The sequence below is a fragment of the Sorex fumeus genome, unplaced genomic scaffold (genome assembly GCF_029834395.1).
Source record: "Sorex fumeus unplaced genomic scaffold, SorFum_2.1 ptg000265l, whole genome shotgun sequence".
In the NCBI taxonomy this organism is placed as follows: domain Eukaryota; kingdom Metazoa; phylum Chordata; class Mammalia; order Eulipotyphla; family Soricidae; genus Sorex; species Sorex fumeus.
The window spans coordinates 9918610-9936482 of NW_026606322.1; the positions used below are offsets into that span (position 1 = coordinate 9918610).

At 44.8% G+C, this 17873-nt stretch overlaps 1 protein-coding gene across 2 annotated transcripts in view; it reads right to left on the minus strand.

Annotated features, from left to right (window-relative positions):
• Positions 1-6409: 6409 nt before the first annotated feature.
• Positions 6410-17873, minus strand: part of QTRT2 (queuine tRNA-ribosyltransferase accessory subunit 2) — a 36973-nt gene continuing 25509 nt past the window's right edge. Inside the window, exons 4-7 of one of the 2 annotated variants that reach the window (XM_056109414.1) lie at positions 15851-16050; positions 13046-13197; positions 10353-10470; positions 6410-8753 (exon numbers count right to left, since the gene is read on the minus strand). In XM_056109414.1, coding sequence (XP_055965389.1) covers positions 8522-8753; positions 10353-10470; positions 13046-13197; positions 15851-16050 — 702 coding nt within the window. In that variant the 3' untranslated portion in view covers positions 6410-8521. The remainder of the gene's footprint in view (positions 8754-10352; positions 10471-13045; positions 13198-15850; positions 16051-17873) is intronic. The other variant, XM_056109413.1, reaches the window with a different exon arrangement.

Consider the following 17873-nt stretch of genomic DNA (forward strand, 5'->3'; position numbering starts at 1 on the left):
AATGCATTTAAGATCCATCTCATTTAAATGCATTTAAGATCCATCTCACCTTAAATGCATTTCTGATCTCACCTTGGATCTCACCTTAAATGCATTTCTGAGCCTGTCATCACATTTTGTTCTTCACTCCCCGTACCCAAGCCATCTACAGATTCATCACTCATCCCAGTAATAAATTTTCTAGTTGAATCGACTGGAAAAACAGTTGCCATTGGCAAAGGGAAGAATGTCGAATAGAGAACTAGTTGAATTGAAGAAAGTTAGATTAATAAATCTAGTTTTTGACATGTTGGATTTGTAGTAGATATAGCTGAATGTTTAAGTGGAAAATTGAAGTTGCACTGACTTTTTCCCCACATGATTGGAAGCAACTTTTCTATTAAAACAACATGGAATTGGAAAATCTAACCAAAATCAGATACAGGGTAAGAGCATTTTAAAAAGTGGGGATGTTTCACCATTTTCTTTCTGATGTACAATTATTATGTGGAAAACTCATGATATTTGCATAGTTTGTAGTTTCTCCAGCTGGCTTTAAGAGGAACAATAATGGAGTTGTGATGGAAATGTTATATTTGTTTGTTAAAACAAAGTGAAAATAAATGAATAGGGAATGGAAAATGTGGACAAATATTTTAGCTTTTTTGGGGGGGTGGGTGGGGTGTGTGTGATTGAAAAGCTCTTATATATCTACTATGTTCTTGGACGCCGTGAAAGATGAACAAAGATGATACTGGCAAGGCTCTAAAGAACATTTTAACTAGAAGGAAAACATCTATAGAGGGGAAATAGTCTATTCTAGTCTTTAAAATTAGAGGAAAGGGGCTGGAGCAATAGCACAGCTGGTAGGGCGTTTGCCTTGCACGCGGCCGACCCGGGTTCGATTCCCAGCATCCCATGTGGTCCCTTGAGCACCGTCAGGAGTAATTCCTGAGTGCAAAGCCAGGAGTAACCCCTGTACATCTCTGGGTGTGACCCAGAAAAGCAATAATGATAATAATAATACTTATAATAATAATAAAATAAAATTAGAGGAAAACCTCAGGGGATCCCTGGGCTCCTAACAGCTAGTCCTGAGGGCTGGTTTACCTAGCTGCTTTGTGAAAGGGGCATCCTAGAGAGGCCTGCCCTGTTTCTCAATTACTGGAGTCTCTCTCCTGCCCCTCTCCCCCCTTTATTTTTTATCTCCTCCCTCTTGTGCCTCATTGACAGCAACTAGACAGCAGCAGTTTCAAAGGGTTATGAAACCCATTTGAAGCAGAGATGATTATGTGGTTCGGGAAGGGAGGGAGAAAGGACAAAATGAAAAAGAAGTGACTCGAAGCTGTTAAGAGGAGACCATTAATAGCAACATCTTGATTTTGTTAAGAGGCAAGCCAAAGCCATCTGAAACAGGCAGGGAACAAGGTGATAATAAGAGAAAATGTGTTTCACAGACAAAGGAGCAGACAGCGGGGGAGAGCGGAGGGGAAGGGGCCCCCATGGGGGAAAGTGTGCAGAGCGGACCTGCTAATCCCGCGGATCACAGTGCCAGGAGCGGGGGCCCTTTGAACTCCCTGGCAACTTCTGCCTGGCCTCAAAGTGGATCGGGAAGCAGGAGAACAAAAGAAAAGTTCACCCTGAGTTCCCCTCCTCGGAGCAGAGGAAATTGCTTTGAGGCCAGCACTCTAAGACAACCGTGGTCGAAAGCAGACCCAAGCAAAGGAACAAAAAAATGAAAAGCATCAGGTCACAGGGAGCTGGCCTAACACAAAGGACGGCAGAAACACCGCTGACAAGACATTCAGCCGGGTCCGACTGCTGCGAGGCTCGCCTCTGGACCAGCGCTCAGCAGCTGAAATAGAAGATAATGCCTCAGTGACTTAGGAAGTCCTTCACCTGACACCCGGTGACTGAGCACTGTGCTGGCCGGGACTACGGCTGGGACTGCTGGGAAGGGCAAAAGGAGCGTTTCTGTTCTTATCCTCCACTAGTTTGCGAGGTCAGAAAGGCCCATTAGAAAGTGAGTCCTCCTAGGGGCTGGAGCAATAGTACAGTGGAGAGGGTGTTTGCCTTGCACACGGCCGACCCAGGTTCGAGTCCCAGCATCCCATATGGTCCCCTGAGCACCGCCAAGGGTAATCCTGAGTGTAGAGCCAGGAGTAACCTCTGTGCGTCGCTCGGTGGGACCCAAAAAGAAAAAAAAAAGTGAGTCCTGGGAAGTCACCGCTGACCCTAGCAGGGCACAGGCCCCACACACGAGACTCAGAGAAGCAATGTTGGAAACTGCAAGGGAAGCATCTTGTGTTTCTCAAGCCCTGAGGAGGAGAGACAGTTCTGCTCATCTTTCTTGTCTAGGCCTAACAGTTCTCGGCCCCTTCCGTTGGGCAGTGTTTCTGGAAGTTCTCTGGGGACCATGCCATGAACTTGGGACAGGGGAAAACATGAATGCTCCGTCTGTAACCAACTGCAGGAGCTAAAACTATGGTGGCTTTTTTCTTTTAATCAGAAATCAAGAAATGTTAAAACACTCATTCATTCATTCATCATCCTGTTATTCGTCGAGTGCCTAGAGCAGGCCCCAGTAACGTCTCTTTCATCCTAGCCCTGAGATTATATTCACGGCTCTTTAGGAGAATGAGACCCATCATTGTTACTGGTATTTGGCATATTTGGTACGCCACGGGGAGTTTGCCAGACTCTGCCCTGTGGGCAGGCTACATTCGATGGCCTGCAAGTTTGTCCAAAGTAGGAATGAGATAATAAGATGTCATAAAAAGATGTCCTGATAAGATGTCCGGGAGCTGGCTTTTATAGTCTCTGAGTCTTGGCCGTTGATGGGATTTCACGGCGCCAGGGGGCCAGGTGGTGGGTGTGACCCCCGCCTACTGGAATTTGGAGGATCTGGGTGGAGGATGCTCGACTCCAATCAGAGTAGGCTTGGAGATCTCGGCCCCAGAACCCGCGTGACTTTGTCCCTCTGCCGGTACCTTCAGGTGTGCGGAGAGTGGTCTCAGCATGGTGGTGTCTGGTCCTGGAGGTCTTCGGCTGCCGGAGCCCTGGTCGGGGCGGGGAGGAAAGCTCAACCCGCTCCCCTCCAAGGGACCCCGGCGAGGAACAGCTAGGCGCAGGGGCAGGAGACTGCCATTAAAACACTGTCTTTGGCAATGCAGCCTTTCCTTTAAATTCTATTTGAGGGATCTGGGCTGTAGATATGGGCAGTGGGGGACACATCCAGCTTATTCCTAGTCTCTAGGCAGTGGGGAATGTAGGGGAGGCTTTAAGCCCAGGAGAGCCAAGTGAAAAGCAAGTTAGACCCAGTGTATGACAACTCTAGCCTATCCCTCCTGATTCTAAACCAAAGGTTCCAAACAAGGTACAGCAAGGTTTTACTTACCTAGAAGTTCGTTTGTTTGTTGGGGGCGGGAGAGGGGGCGTTCAGTTCCTCCTAGAGACTCCTGGCCAGTTGGCCAACTGGGTTGGTGGTCAATGCTCGGGTCTAAGGATGAAGTAGGACTTGGGCGCTGTGTTCAACAGGTTACATACCCGGGCGGTGCTCTTTGGACCTGCAACTGGTGTTGCTCAGGCTGACAAAGGGCGGAGGAGCGAACTGAGGTCAGCCACATGTAAGGCATGTTTCTTAACCCCTTTACTATCTCTCTGGCCTCAAGGAGTTTTTAATTGACCCAGTATTTTAAAATTGTGAGACATCCCCAGAAAACTCAAGTTTCGAGGACATCGAACAGCAGTACATCTACGATCACGACCACCCTGTTGTTCGTCGATTGCCTCGAGCAGGTGCCAGTAACGTCTTCTTCGTCCTAGCCCTGAGATTTTTTTTTTTTAAAGTGCCATATTCAAGGCTTTTTCAGGGTTAGGAGAATGAGACCCATCATTGTTACTGGTATTTGGCATATTGGGTATACCACGGGGAGTTTGCCAGACTCTGCCGTGTGGGCATGTTACATTTGGTAGCCTGCCAGTTTGACCGCATTAGGAATGAGATGATAAGATGATAAGCTTCCAGGAGCTGAGTGTGATGATCTCTGGATCCTGGCTGTTGTTGGAGTTACACGGCAGTTGGTGGGTGTAACTGTCTAGTTACTGGCAGGTCCAGTCCCAAACTGTACAGGCTTGGAGATCTCAGCCCCGGGTCCCACACACCTGGGTTCCTCTGTCAGTTCTTTTATGCGTGAGGCTCATCCAAGTGTGTGGAGAGTGCTCCCAGCAAGGCCTTGGCTGGGCCTCGGTGGTCTTCAGCTGTTGGGCCCTGGTGGAGACAGTCAGGCATAGGGTAGGAGACTCTGTCTTGTTCTCTCCCAGGAGCTGAGTGTGATGATCCCTGGATCCTGGCCATTGTTGGAGTTACACGGCAGTTGGTGGGTGTAACTGTCTAGTTACTGGCAGGTCCAGTCCCAAACTGTACAGGCTTGGAGATCTCAGCCCCGGGTCCCACACACCTGGGTTCCTCTGTCAGTTCTTTTATGCGTGAGGCTCATCCAAGTGTGTGGAGAGTGCTCTCAGCATGGCCTTGGCTGGGCCTCGGTGGTCTTCAGCTGTTGGGCCCTGGTGGAGACAGTCAGGCATAGGGTAGGAGACTCTGTCTTGTTCTCTCCCAGGAGCTGAGTACATCTACAATGAGCAATATTGGGTAGTAGCTATTCCACTTGGAAGGGCACCTGCATTCTTGTTTGATCATCCCCTACCACTGACCAGAGTGACCAATGACTTGTCCTAACAAGGGCACCTTTGAGTCATTGCTCCCGAATACCACGCACGTATGCGAGAATTGTGGACAATGGTTACCCTTATTGGTTACATTGGACTTGCTTCATTCTTCTCTGGCCACTGTTTTATATGGGTTATGTGGTCCTCTCATGAAGAAAAGGGCAGAGAAATGTGTAAAATGAGTAAGTCATATAAAGCTTTGAAGGAAAAAAAAAAGGTTTTGAACATTTTTAATGCCAATCACACCAACCCATCAGGTAAGGGCAGTTTTGCTGATGGCTGGCTCAGCATGGAAGTTTGACCTTCCTGGCTCCCTGCCCTACACAGCACTGTCAGTTTTAATAAGCTGTAATCCCGTAGCTACGAGCGAGACTAATCAAACTGCAGAGAGCAGCCTGTTCTTAATCAGGAAGTCACAGGATAATCATTTAACTCTGTGGTTTCTCAGTGAGCTCCAAGCTGTCTCAAAAAAAAAAAAAATTGAAAAAAAAAGGACTGGATAAGACAGCTGCTTATACACTCTAATCTTGACCTTTTAATGATCTTTCCATTTTCTTAATGCTTTCATTACAGAATTGTTTTAAGCAATGTTTCTGAAGCAACTCTGCCCATTATGTGCAGAAAATAAAATATCCTTTCCCCAAGCAGTATAGGAAACCTCAGAATACTAGGTATTGATTACCTGACACCCCTTGAACCGATCACAGATCCAAATTTTTGGATCACAGTGATTATAGATCATACTATAATAGACTTCAGTAGCTTGGGGTGGCAACTCACACTGGACACCTGTATAATTACCTGCAGATGCCAGCTCTTAAAGTACTGGATAAATCAGAGTCGGAGCTGAGCTTTGAAAAAGTTCCCAAAGTACCTATTCAACAGGGACAGGAGGCCCCTCTCTTCAGCCTTTGCCTCTAGTCCCTTTAATTCAGGAACAAGTCACAAAAAAAGGTATTTAGTGCAATGGTTAAGTGTTGAGCTTGTTTATTTGGTTGCCAGCAGTGCTCAGGCCTCACTCCCTGGCTCTGTGTTCAAATATCAAGCCTGGTGGCGCTCAGGCACCATTTGTGGTAGCAGGGATCAAACTGAGGTTTCAGCCACCTCTAAGGCAAATGCCTTAACCCTTATCACTACCTTTCCAACCCCAACTATTGAGTTTGATTAGATGGAGCTTAAGACTAAGGGACTGACTACTAGTAGGGCCGTAGGCAACTCCGTAACCTTTCAGAAATTGCTGGAAGGCCCTTAGGTAGGCCAATTTTTCTGAAACTTAATTCTCAACATAGGAGTGTCAACACCCCTAACCATGCTTTCAAGGACAACGAAAAGTTTGAGGCACTTACTAAGCTTTCAATAGGAGGCCTGAGAGATGGTACAGTGGGTAACCATTGTCTTGTCTCTGGCTGGCTTGAGTTTGATCCCTGGCATCCTATATAATCCACTGAACATCACCAGCAGTAATTTCCGAGTGCAGAGCCAGGTGTGTGCCCCAATAAATAAATTAAAAATAAACAATCTCTCCATAGTTTGTGTTTTTAAATTTTACTTAGAGTCAGATGCCACACTATACCTTCTTGGATTCTGCATCTAGCATGCAGAGTCCAGATGGAAATGTGCAGAGTGCAGATGGAAATGTAGTTTTTTAATGAGAAATTTCTAGAACAATTTTTTGTACCATGGAAATTTAATATTTTAACAAACTTCCTACTGTTTGCAGGAAGTGAGAGACAGTATACATTTTTAAAATTAAAAAATCTTTATTGCCTATTGATCTTAATAGAATCACATTAAAGAAATAAACTACAAAAAATGTTCTAATAAGAAAAAGGCCCAGAAAATGGACAATGTTGGGCAGAATTTTTAGTGTTCTGAATATAAATAAAACTCATAAATTTTATATGGATCCTGGAATATTTTCAATATACCCAACAACAGGGTTTGGACTTCAGTGAGAATATAAACATACAAAAAAGTTCAATATATTCTAAAACAATGAGATCCTGGAGTAGAGAAACTCTGTCTTTTGTATGTATCCCTTGCCATTCATTGAAATTTATAAGAATGTTAAAGAATTCCAAATTTCAAGACTGTTTCTCAGCCACTAATAAAACTATATAGATGGGCACCGAAATATAAAAGTATAACAAGCATATAATTAAAAACATGTTCAGTAATGCCCACTAATCAACAGCAGAACAGTGCAAAATTTATCAATTTTATTTATTTTAAAGTGAATATTTCACACATCTACAAATAAAAGCAACTGTTTTTTATGTTGCTATTTTGTTCTACATCATCTGTGTGTATGCCCAAGGATGAGAGAGTATTCTTATAGAAAAGCCTGACAAATATAGAAAAAGAGAGAAAATAACTATCAACACAAATGTCATTTCTTTACTGAGTGCATCAAAGTATTTGCAGCATCAGAGATGATCAGAAAGGTCTTCCCATCTAAGGATCTGCTGATGCCAATTCACCAACCACTTTAACATCCACACACCTAGGTGCTCAAATAATCTCTATTATGCATTGATTATTGCTGGCATTGCTGCATTTTTTCCATAAGGCCCGTAGAGCTTAATCAAAAAACAAGTAAGGCTGTAAGTCTCCTAAAACCTTCTCTTCCCCAAATGCCAGAGTTAGACGGAATTTTAGAAGTGCATTTAGTCCTACTCACTGCCTGTTCCCATTTATCCAGAAGGAACTAGGCACAGCAAGGCTGAGTGATGTGCCCAGGTATCACAGATGAGACAAACTGAAACTCGATCCTTTCAACGCCAGCTCAGGGCTCCTTCCAAATAAATACTCAGAGAATAAATCTCCCTAAGTGGTGGTGCTACCAGGTTATTATGTGGTGTTGTGACTATGAATGAGCCTGGAAGGCAGATCACAGTGGATCTGTTCAATCAGGTGAAGGCGGCTAGGGAGTTCTGGTTTCTAACAGGAGACTGCATTGTGTCTAGGAAGTCCAAACAAGTAGACCAAAAGTTCAGCGAAGGAATGTGCTGGGGACCAACGGGTCAAAGTAGCAATGGATGAGTCCCATAACCCATGAGATTTAAGTCTGATTAAATCACGCGAGCCACTTCTGACTGACTACCCTGCCGTGGCACTCTGGAAGACACTAGTATACAAAAGATGCCCCTGAGAATAAAAGGATTACAATTCAGAAAAGTCCAGAATGAGTTGGATTCCTTTTCCTGTCCACAGGCACTAGTCCACAGAGGTCAAGCTCCTCCCGAGCAGTCTCTGTGAGTTGCAATGCAAGTCGGTGAACTCTGAGAATCTCAACTTATCCCTACTTGAAAGCTGTGCCTTCACTTCTAAAGCTTTTGCTTTGACTCAGTGATTCACTGCAGATGAAAAGAACTGGCAGAGGAATATTACAAGGAGATGGCTTAATTCTTATCCTGGTCATTTAAGTCCCCAAGGGAACAGGGATTAGAACAGGGGTTAGAGACCCATGCTGTGCATGCTCAGGACCCCAGTTCTCTCCCCTCCATCGCACAGCCTTCCAAGTCCAGTGGGGTGCTGCCCTGGAGGTCCCCAAGTGCTGCTGAGTATAGCCTCTGATCAGTGTTCGGGTGATCTTGGTGGTCGAAGAAGGCCCACACAGTGCTGTATTGCCAGGTCCTGGTATTGACCCATTGGGCCTGGTTGCCCGGGTACTACCAGGACCGTGTGGGCATTTTGGTACAGACTTTATTGAAGCAGATCTTGCTCTCAAATAGAAATGATTTAAGCTAAGCTCCCTAAGGTCTCTTCCTCTGGTCCAGGCTTTATGTGACGAGTCACTTGTGTTTGCCAGATCTCAAGAAGCTTGCCTGCAGATGAGTTCTTTCAGCTCGGCCAGTCGGTCACTTTTTAGTGCTTCCCTGATGGCGTGGAAAAAGGCAAAGTAGTGTTCAAAGTTGTGCATCATGAGCAGGACCCCGGCCAACAGTTCATTGGTCACCAGCAGATGGTGGATATAAGCACGAGTGTGGTTCTTACAGCAGTAACAGGAACACCCTTTCACCACTGGGTTGAAATCTTCCTGATACCTGAGAAATGAAGTTACAGCAACATTTTAGCACGTGAGGACTTGCGGGATCTACAATCCAGGCAATCTAGGCTGACGCAGAAAACCAAGCTAATGACCTCATTGGTTAAACACAGTGCCAGGTGCCTGTTTACAAAGTACTGCCTTAACAGACAGGAGCCAGAGCAACAGGACTGCAGGGAGGGCAACTGCCGCCCTGCGTGCAACCCATGTTTAATTCCTGCCAACACACAAGAGTCCCCAAAGTCTTTCAGGAGGAAGCCCTAAGCAGGATTAGGTAGGGCCTCAAAATAAAACCAAAAGAGGTAGTGGCCAGGGACTAAGGTGGCTTTCTCTGACAAAAGCCATGAAGCTGTCCCCCAATCCCTCCCCACTTGTTGGGCACCATCAGTCACATCATGAAGGCATATCATGTTACAAAAGGTGTTCTGGTGACTGACACGTCTCTCCTACCCACCACCAAACTATCACTGGAGGACAATCACGGTCACGGTCCTCCCGTTGTTCACAGATTTGCTCGAGCGGGCCCAGTAACAGTGTGAGACTTGTTACTGTGTCTGGCATACCGAATATGTCACGGGTAGCTTCCCAGGCTTTGCCGTGCCAGCAAAATACTCTCGATAGCTTGCCGGGCTCTCCGAGGGGGCGGAGGAATCGAACTCGGGTCGGCCATGATGGCTGCATGCAGAGCAAACACCCTATCCGCTGTGCTATTGCTCCAGCCTGGAGGACAATATGCCCCCTGAAACGTGCATGGCTTCTTGCAGTTACAAACTTTTTTTTTCACCTGTGGGCCGGAGAGGTAGCACATTGTGTAGGGCTCTTGCCTTGCCTTTTGGAGCCAACCTGGCACCAAAAATGGTGTCCTAAACGTCACCAAGAGTGATCCCTGAACACAGGGCCAGGAGGACGCCCAAGAACCAGAGTTCCATTACACAGACCGGCTCATTTACTCTACAACAGCATTTGGAAAGAGGTGTTTTTATTGATGAAGACCTCTAAGGGCTACGCAAGAGGGGTCTGCTGCTAGGACGCCTGGGTTTCATTCCTGGCTCTACATCTCATTTGGGGAAGTCACTTACCCACCCTCCCTGTGCCTTAATTGTCTCATCTGTAATGATGAAAAAAGTAACAGCAGTTCCTACTTTACTGTGTTACTGCAAGAATGAAGAGTCATTATACAGTGAAGGGTCTGAAAACTGCTAGGCCATACGAAGCACCACACATGTGTAACCTGTCACCTGCATCAAATTCAAACAATAATCACCTGCTGTGTTTTATCTTGACATTCTTATTTTGCACCGCCATTATTTAAAATAATTAGAAAGAATATAGAACAACAAACAATAAATCTGGTCATCTTTCAGAAAGCTTTTCTAAAACAATTGTTATCTAGCATTAGTTTTCTGACAAGACAAAGTACATAAATTTATTGGCACTAAAAAAAGTTTTTTCTGAGCTTAATAAAAGCCTCAAACAATACCCGACTATAAATATTTTATGAAATCATGAACTAAAAAGAGAACAGTTACATAAACATTTTTTTAAGACTGAAATTTAAGAGTCACAAATCAAAATCTAAACTGAAATGAATTCTTACTTTTTTTCCTTCAGATTAATTTCAAATGATGTCATTTCTTGGTTGCAATTAGTTGTTTCAGTTTTCTTTGTTTGAGCCATGTATTTTTTCTCTTCCTCTGTTCCATTTTGTTGTAATACTAAGGAACAAACCAAAAAAAAGTCATGAAGATCAGAGAAACATTGGTCATCAGCAGAATTTTGTTTATTACTACTTCATGCCCTGTGACCCTATAATTCTATTCCTAAGAATTTATCCTGAGGAAATGACACAAGGAAGGAAAAATGACAGCATTTATCAAGATGAACACCAACCTATTATCTATAATATCAACACTTACAGATTCAATAGCATCTTAGCAAATTACGAGTACAAGCAAATATTATCCAACAACTAAAGAAATTTTTTTTAAATTTCTCTAGTATTATTATTTTTTGAATTTTGGGTCACACCTGGCAGTGCTCAAGGCTTACTCCTGGCTCCTTGTGTTCAGAGATCACTCTTGGAGGAGTTGGGAGACCATTTGGAGTGCGGGGGATCAAAACGGGGTCAGCTGTGTGCAAAGCAAGTGCCCTCTCCACATTATCATCACTCTGGCCCCAGGAATGATTTTAAAGAACAGTTGTTTGTATAATAAAGAGAAAGGGGGAGGGAGGAGAAAGGGGGAGAATAAATGTGTGCGACTTATGTCTCATCATAATGTATATGCAAATTAATTGGGCTTTATAACTGCCTGTGTTCCAAATAGATTAAAGCAGAATGTGGTTTGGATTTATGTATTCCATATGGAGACTGGTGCTCCAGGGAACACAGATTATACAGAATTAAGTGGGGACACACAATGTTCCCATGAACTCAAGTTGTTCCAGCAGCTGTGTTAAACAAGAACAGAGCTGCTGGGGCTGGAGATGGTACAGCGGGCAGGACACTTGCCTTGCACAGGGCCGACCTGGGTTGAATCCCTGGCATCCCCCCAGCTCACTGGGCCCTGTGCAAGGCAAGTGTCCTACCTACTGTAACATCTCTCCAGTTCTAGCAGCTGCTGAGTATCACCAGGAGTTCTGCTACACACACACACATACACACACACAAAGAAAAAGAAAAAGAGAAAGAAAAAGAGAAAAAAAAAAAGTGCAGCGCTGGGGCTACTACAGAAACACAGAAGAGCCAACAACTTTGAACTGGGCCAAGAGATAAGAAGTATTTCTGGGAAAAAACTAATACCAACCTCAGGGTGGCCCAAAGAAAATTGGCAGTTTAATTCTGCCCAGGTCGAAAGAAAAGGAAGTGATCAGAGCATTTCATTATAACAGGTGTTAGAATTTTGGTGCCATGACCTTGCATGCTGATGTGGGCGACTGCACAAAGGGTCTCAGGTTTTCAAGAAAATCCTTATCACTAACAAGGAGAACTGCCTATACACCAGGCAACTTACTCCTTTGCAATTTTTGCAAAGCAATCAGCAAAGGACTTTAACTTGCTATACATACACAAGTAAGATTAACTCATAGTGATTTAGTGAAAATGTTCAAACAATTTTAGTTTTCCTAATTGTGAACTTCACTTTCTCTGGCCAGAGGGCACTTGTTTGCTCCAGGGAACTCAGTGTCAGGTTCTTCTTAAAGTTTTGCATATTCATGGTACTAAATGTCTTTCTTACGCTCTAGTGAAATCTAGTGAAATAATTTAGCTAGGAAATGAAGCCACAGGCATTTATAAAGCGTTTATGGCATGCCACTCCATAAACGCCGTGTCTTTTTAGGTCGATCTGAAGGACAGTAAAACTGACTCCCTATTTATAAGAAATTGATGCACCTGATTAATTTTTGTCTCCAGAAGAAATTCTGTTTAGATGAACGGCTAAGTTGCTTTCCTAGAAGTGTAATTATGTTCTGAGTGAACTTTAAAATCACCGGTGGGGGATAAAATGCAGTCTCTGGCTCGCCTCAAATCTCAGGCTGGCATGGAGAGAGGAAGAGTGCAGAGGAAAACTGGAACAGAGGAAAGCAAGCACATGTGGGAAGGCCAAGAACACTGAACAGGCGACACTCTGCAGAACGGATTAGAAACTTCAAGGGAGCCCCAGTCTGTATCCCAGTTCCCTTCTCCTGCCTTTTAAATGTCAGAATCTGCAACTGATTTTCTTGACTTCTGAATAACTAAACAATAAAAGAAAATGGCAGCGCTTCAAAGCAATAGCAGCAGAGGAAAACAGCTTTCACATCTCAGTGTGTTGGGGGAAAAAAAAAAACAAAAACCCTGACGAAAGCCAAAGTAACACTAGGATCAGAGGAGGTGAGACTCCCTGTATTCTAACAGCCTGGGGTTTGCAAAAGAAGCAGACAAAAACTCTTTTGTGCAAAAACAAATTAACTTTTACCCAGCAGTTCCAAGGTTTTCATTTCTTAGATTTTCATCACATTCATTTTCAATGTTCTTTTTTTCAGGTTGCTAATAGAAGAGGTTTTTGTTTTTCTTGGTTCTACTCACTAGAAAAAGCCCTTCCTAATATTGATGAGCTACATGTATAGTACTCAGTACCCCGGCTTTGTGTGCCAGCATGCCGGGAGTACAGATAAGAAACAAAGATGCAGTTTCATAAAAGGCTGGCTTTATAATGTGCACACATTTCTGACTCATGACTCAAGCCAAAAATTAATAGGAAATTGAAGAAACTTAAGGATAACACAGAGATTAACTTCAAAAAGACCTACATGTCTCTTCAGGATTTGGCTGGTAATGAAAGCTGAAAGTGAGGGCACATCCACGCTCTGTCACTTGATAAGGGAAAAAACTCTCAAACAAGTCCACTCCTCTCTCAATACACTCCAGCACTTCATCTGGCTGACTGATACCACAGATGAGCCTGTGAAAATAATAAGCAGAATAATGACATGAGGACGGTGCCAGGAATGAAAACTGGGAGCTTCTCCAGAGGACATTAAACCCAACAAGAAGGACAACCACCAATCACGGCCATGCTCCAGGCATGAGGTGTGGTTCCCACCGGGCTTCAGGGACAGAGGAGCAGATTCACTGCCGAGCCTGCGTCCTACCTCTGCCCGTTATCTGCCGGCTGTGTTGCATGGGGAAGATTTCCTAACCTCTCCAATTTCAGCATTCTCCTTTTAGGAACCAGAGAAAGAAGACATTCTTCAGCACTGTTGTAAAGATCAAAGACCTATCTGGACACAGCGTGTTAGATGTTGGCCCCAAAGAGAAGCCCAATAAAGTCTGGTTTCCCTTTGCCTTATCCTTGCTGGACAAACTCCCGAGTCCTACCGTGAACTCCGACAGATTGTCTAGGAAAGCAAACCTGCATGCTATAGCTCCCTCTGGAACACTTTTCACATCTTAAGTGGACATGTTCAGCCTATCATCCTTTTCACTTTAATTGGTTCAAGAAAGATTTCCTGTACTCTTCATAGACTTATTTAGAAAGCATCACTTCTCAGAAGGTCAACTCTAGTGATCAGGTCTAAGAGTCCAACCTGTCTCCTTCAGGCTGTTTTATATTCCTTCCATGAACTAAAGTCTGCACTCTGGAATGAAACGGCAATTTCCAAAGTAATGGGTAAGGCATTCTGAGCGTGTCACCAGTGGGTGACTTGGTAGGAAGATATAGTAGACCTCGGCTGGCTGCTGCTGTTTTCATGCTTGTTTCTCTACCCGGGTTCCCTTTTAAGAGAAAAGCTTATGGGCTCCCTGTTTTCTAAAAGAATCCAAAGGCTTTACTGAGCCCTTACACAGATGCTGGTTTCTCTAACTAGTTTGCTTCAACTAATAAGCAAAGTCGTTCTATTTTACTTCTTCATTTTGGTTTGGGGGCCACTCCCAGCAGTGCTCGGGGTTGACTCCTGGCTTGTGCTCAGGGATAACTCCTAGTGATGCTCAGAAGAACATCGGGAGTATTGGGAATTGAACCCAGGTTGGACCGGTGCAAGTGCCCTACCTACTATAGTATCTCCCCAATTTGCAAAGTCATCTTTTAGAAGCTCTCTCCAACTGAACCTGTGTTTACAAAGGACAAAGTGTGTAGCTGGTACTCACAGAAGACATTCTCAGCTTTCAAACCCAGAAACAGAAACCTGTGCGCCTTTCGTGTGAAGCGAGTGACTGTCAGCCATGCATGAGACTCAGGAACCCGGCTCTCTCTCTGCTCAGGGGACACATGCAGTTCCAACAAAGAGACAACAAAGGATAAAATTCTGTGACAAATGCTAGCTGGATGAAGAAAAGTATTTCATCCTGGGATTTTTGGTTTCTTTTGGCTTGGGGTCACATCTGGCGGTGCTCGGGAGTCATTTCCTATGGGGCTCAGGTGACCATCCAGGGTTCTGGGGATCAAACTTGGGTAAGCAGCCTTACTTGCTGTACTACTTCTCGGGCCTCTCGCTCTGGATGGTTTTCACGTAAGCACATACAGGTGTCAAAATTTATCGGGCTGTTAATAAAATTGATATACTTTACTACAAGTTATACCTGGGTATTTTTATATTATAAAATTACACCTACCATGCAATAGCCCTCAAGGAATATAAAACAGCATCCTATAAGCAAGCATCTTACATATCTGCTGGGAAAAGTATGAGTATTCACAGGAAGTGATACAGAGATCATAGGAATTTTTAAAGAAAAGGGAAAAAAATTAAATTTGGGTAGTTTAATAAGATGTCAGCCACATTCACAAACTTGGGCTTTATAGCTTTGACTTTTGTAGATCATCTCTAAATAGCGAATCCTGGGAGTTATGGAAAGACCCCCACCTCAGGCTGCAGGCTGCCTGCAATTTCAAACACTGAGTCCACGCACCAACTGCCTCAGATATAAGAGTTCAAAAATCCTTACTAGGGGGCTAGAGATATTGCCATGAAATAAATGGGCCTAGGTTTGATCCCCGGCATCACATATGGTACCGTGAGCCTGGACAGAAGTAATTCCTGAGTACAGAGCCAGGATAAGTCCTGAGCACCGCAGGGTGCGGCTCAAAAGCAAAACACAACAAAAAACCAAAAATCTTTATCAAGAGCAGAGCGACAGTACCATGGTGAGGTGCTTGCCTTGACCCAGCTGACCCACACTTGGATCCCCAGGAACAAACTTGAGTATAGACCGCCGTGGCCCAAAGTACTAACACTCCCCACCTGCCCGCCCCCCAATCCCCTTAAAAAAGGAAAAAAAAACGTCCCTATAGGTAGAGTCAATCACCACTCCACTAAGCACCCGGTCTGCGTTCTCAACTAAGGCAGAGTTCCGCAGGACTTTATACTTGCCCCCAGTTATAATGAACAGAGGAAAATATTTTTCCTTTGTTAAAAGCAGAAGGAAACAGTGGAATACTTGCCCTTAACAATCACTCTGGCTCAAATACACAAATTTACATGGAAATTGTCCTCTGGTCTATAGTCTGAAATGGGGGGTGGGGAAAGACATAATCAAAACAATGAGACACGGTCCAGCAGAAGCTCCCATGACGGCCCGGCCTGCTCTTCTGGCCCGCAGCCCAGCTGCACACTAGCCTTGGCTTGTCCTCCGGCAACTCAGCAGTGACTGATGACAGCAAGTGCAGTCTGGTCTCCAGGGTCGCTGCATTCCCTTGAAAGCCATCCAGAAGGAAGCCCCCAACGGGCCGCTTGGCTGTCTCTCGGGCTGACCGCAGCCTCTCCTCCATCACATCTCCGCCCTCCACCACTCCAATGATGGTACTTTTCCGAAGGACCTAATGCAAGAAAGGATGGAGTGGAGTTAACCATTTCCAGTAGCACGGGCCTCTGCCTGAATGGACCTGACCTAGAAGGCCCATGCTCAGAGGTGATCTCCGGGAAGCAAGCGTCGAAAAAAGCATGCAGAAAGTGTGTGCCCTTGGCCCCAAGAACCTCAGGGCTCCAAAGAACATAATCTGAAAAGCACCCAAGTAGGTAAAAAAAAAACACTGCAAAGAAATGAAGGCAATCAGTACCAGTCATGCTTTAGTTTAACTTGCACACAGGAAAAAAGAGGAATAGTTCTGATTTATTTCAGGGACTATCCCAGCCTGCTTTGGGCTCCCCCCAACGTTTCTTAGGGATAACTCTAAGAACCCCAAAACTGAGCCAGAGAGAGAGTACAGGGGCTGAGGTGCTTGCCTTGCATGGGGCCAACCCTTTTTGAGTTTGAGTATGTGGTCCCATGAGCACTTAACGTGAGTGAACCTTGAACACCACTGGTTATGTTTCCAACTCCCCCAACAATCCCACGAAAAAGAACTTTTAAAGCTGTCTTGACTGGGATCATTGACAACTCACTTAAAAATAAATAACAGAAGCTCCAGCGGGGGACACCGGCCGCAGCTCCGTGGGACTGTCCATCATCACCTAATCGGCCCCTCCCTTCCAGGTGGGTAGGGGGAGCCGGAGCCGGGACTGCTGCTCCTCCCCCCCGCGCCTTTTCCCACCAAACCGAACCGGACACCCTCCAGCGGGGGACACCAGCCGCAGCTCCACGGGACTCCCCATCAGCCCTCCTCCATTCCAGGATCCTGGGTGGGAGTGACCCTGGGATGGGCCAGGGGCGTGGCCACTACGTAGGGGGCCACAGCCTCCCAGAAGTGGGCATGGCCTTCTTCAGGGCGGGCAGCCGCTCATGCGGCTGCAGTTATATTTCCCAATCCAAGCACTCAGGACTTTCGTCCCACACTTTGTCACCTAATACCGACCAAAATTTTCTGACCACCTCTACTATAATACAACAACATTCCACTCGCCTACTCCATTTCTAACAAAAGTTCAGTATGAAATAAGCTGTACACGCTCAATACAAAAAAGCACCTCCTCCGAAGCTTCACTCAATGTCCGTTACAAAACAGAGAATAATGCCTAACTGAGAAGAAGGTCGGACTCTAGAAAGGGAGAAGGGTGACTAACATCGACCAACCTTACTTATCCAAAATCTTTTCCCACGATAAGAGGGAACAGTACCTATGATTTCAGGGTTCTACCTCTAGACAACCAAAACAACGTGAAGAAACAGTGCAAATTTCCACTACAAGGAGAATACGAAGAAAAAAAATCCCGAATCCTCAATTGAGGTTGTCCACAATTATGCCCTCTTCGATAAAGAATTCTGGGACGAAATGCAGAGGGTGTTCAAGATATCTACTCAAAGAATCAATGGAAGAGATATCCAGAAAACTAAAAGAAGAAATGAAAGAAACAATAGAACAGATAGTCGAGAAAATACAGGCAGAAATGAGAGCAGAAATAAAAAAGCTTCAAAAAGAAGTGTCACAAATAAAGGATTCAGTAGATGAAATTGAAAAGTCAGTAAGTGCGCTTAGCAATAGGATAAGTGCAGCTGAAGAGAGGATCAGCGAGCTTGAAGATGAGCAACAGAAATCCCATAGGGAACAACAAGCAATAGGAAAAGACCTCAAAATGGCTCTAAGGAGAATCAGAGACTTAGGGGATGATGCCAAGAGGAACAACATTAGAATCATTGGAGTACCAGAAGGACAGGGAGACAAGCCCAATGAAAAAGCCACAGTCAAAGAAATCATTCCTGAAA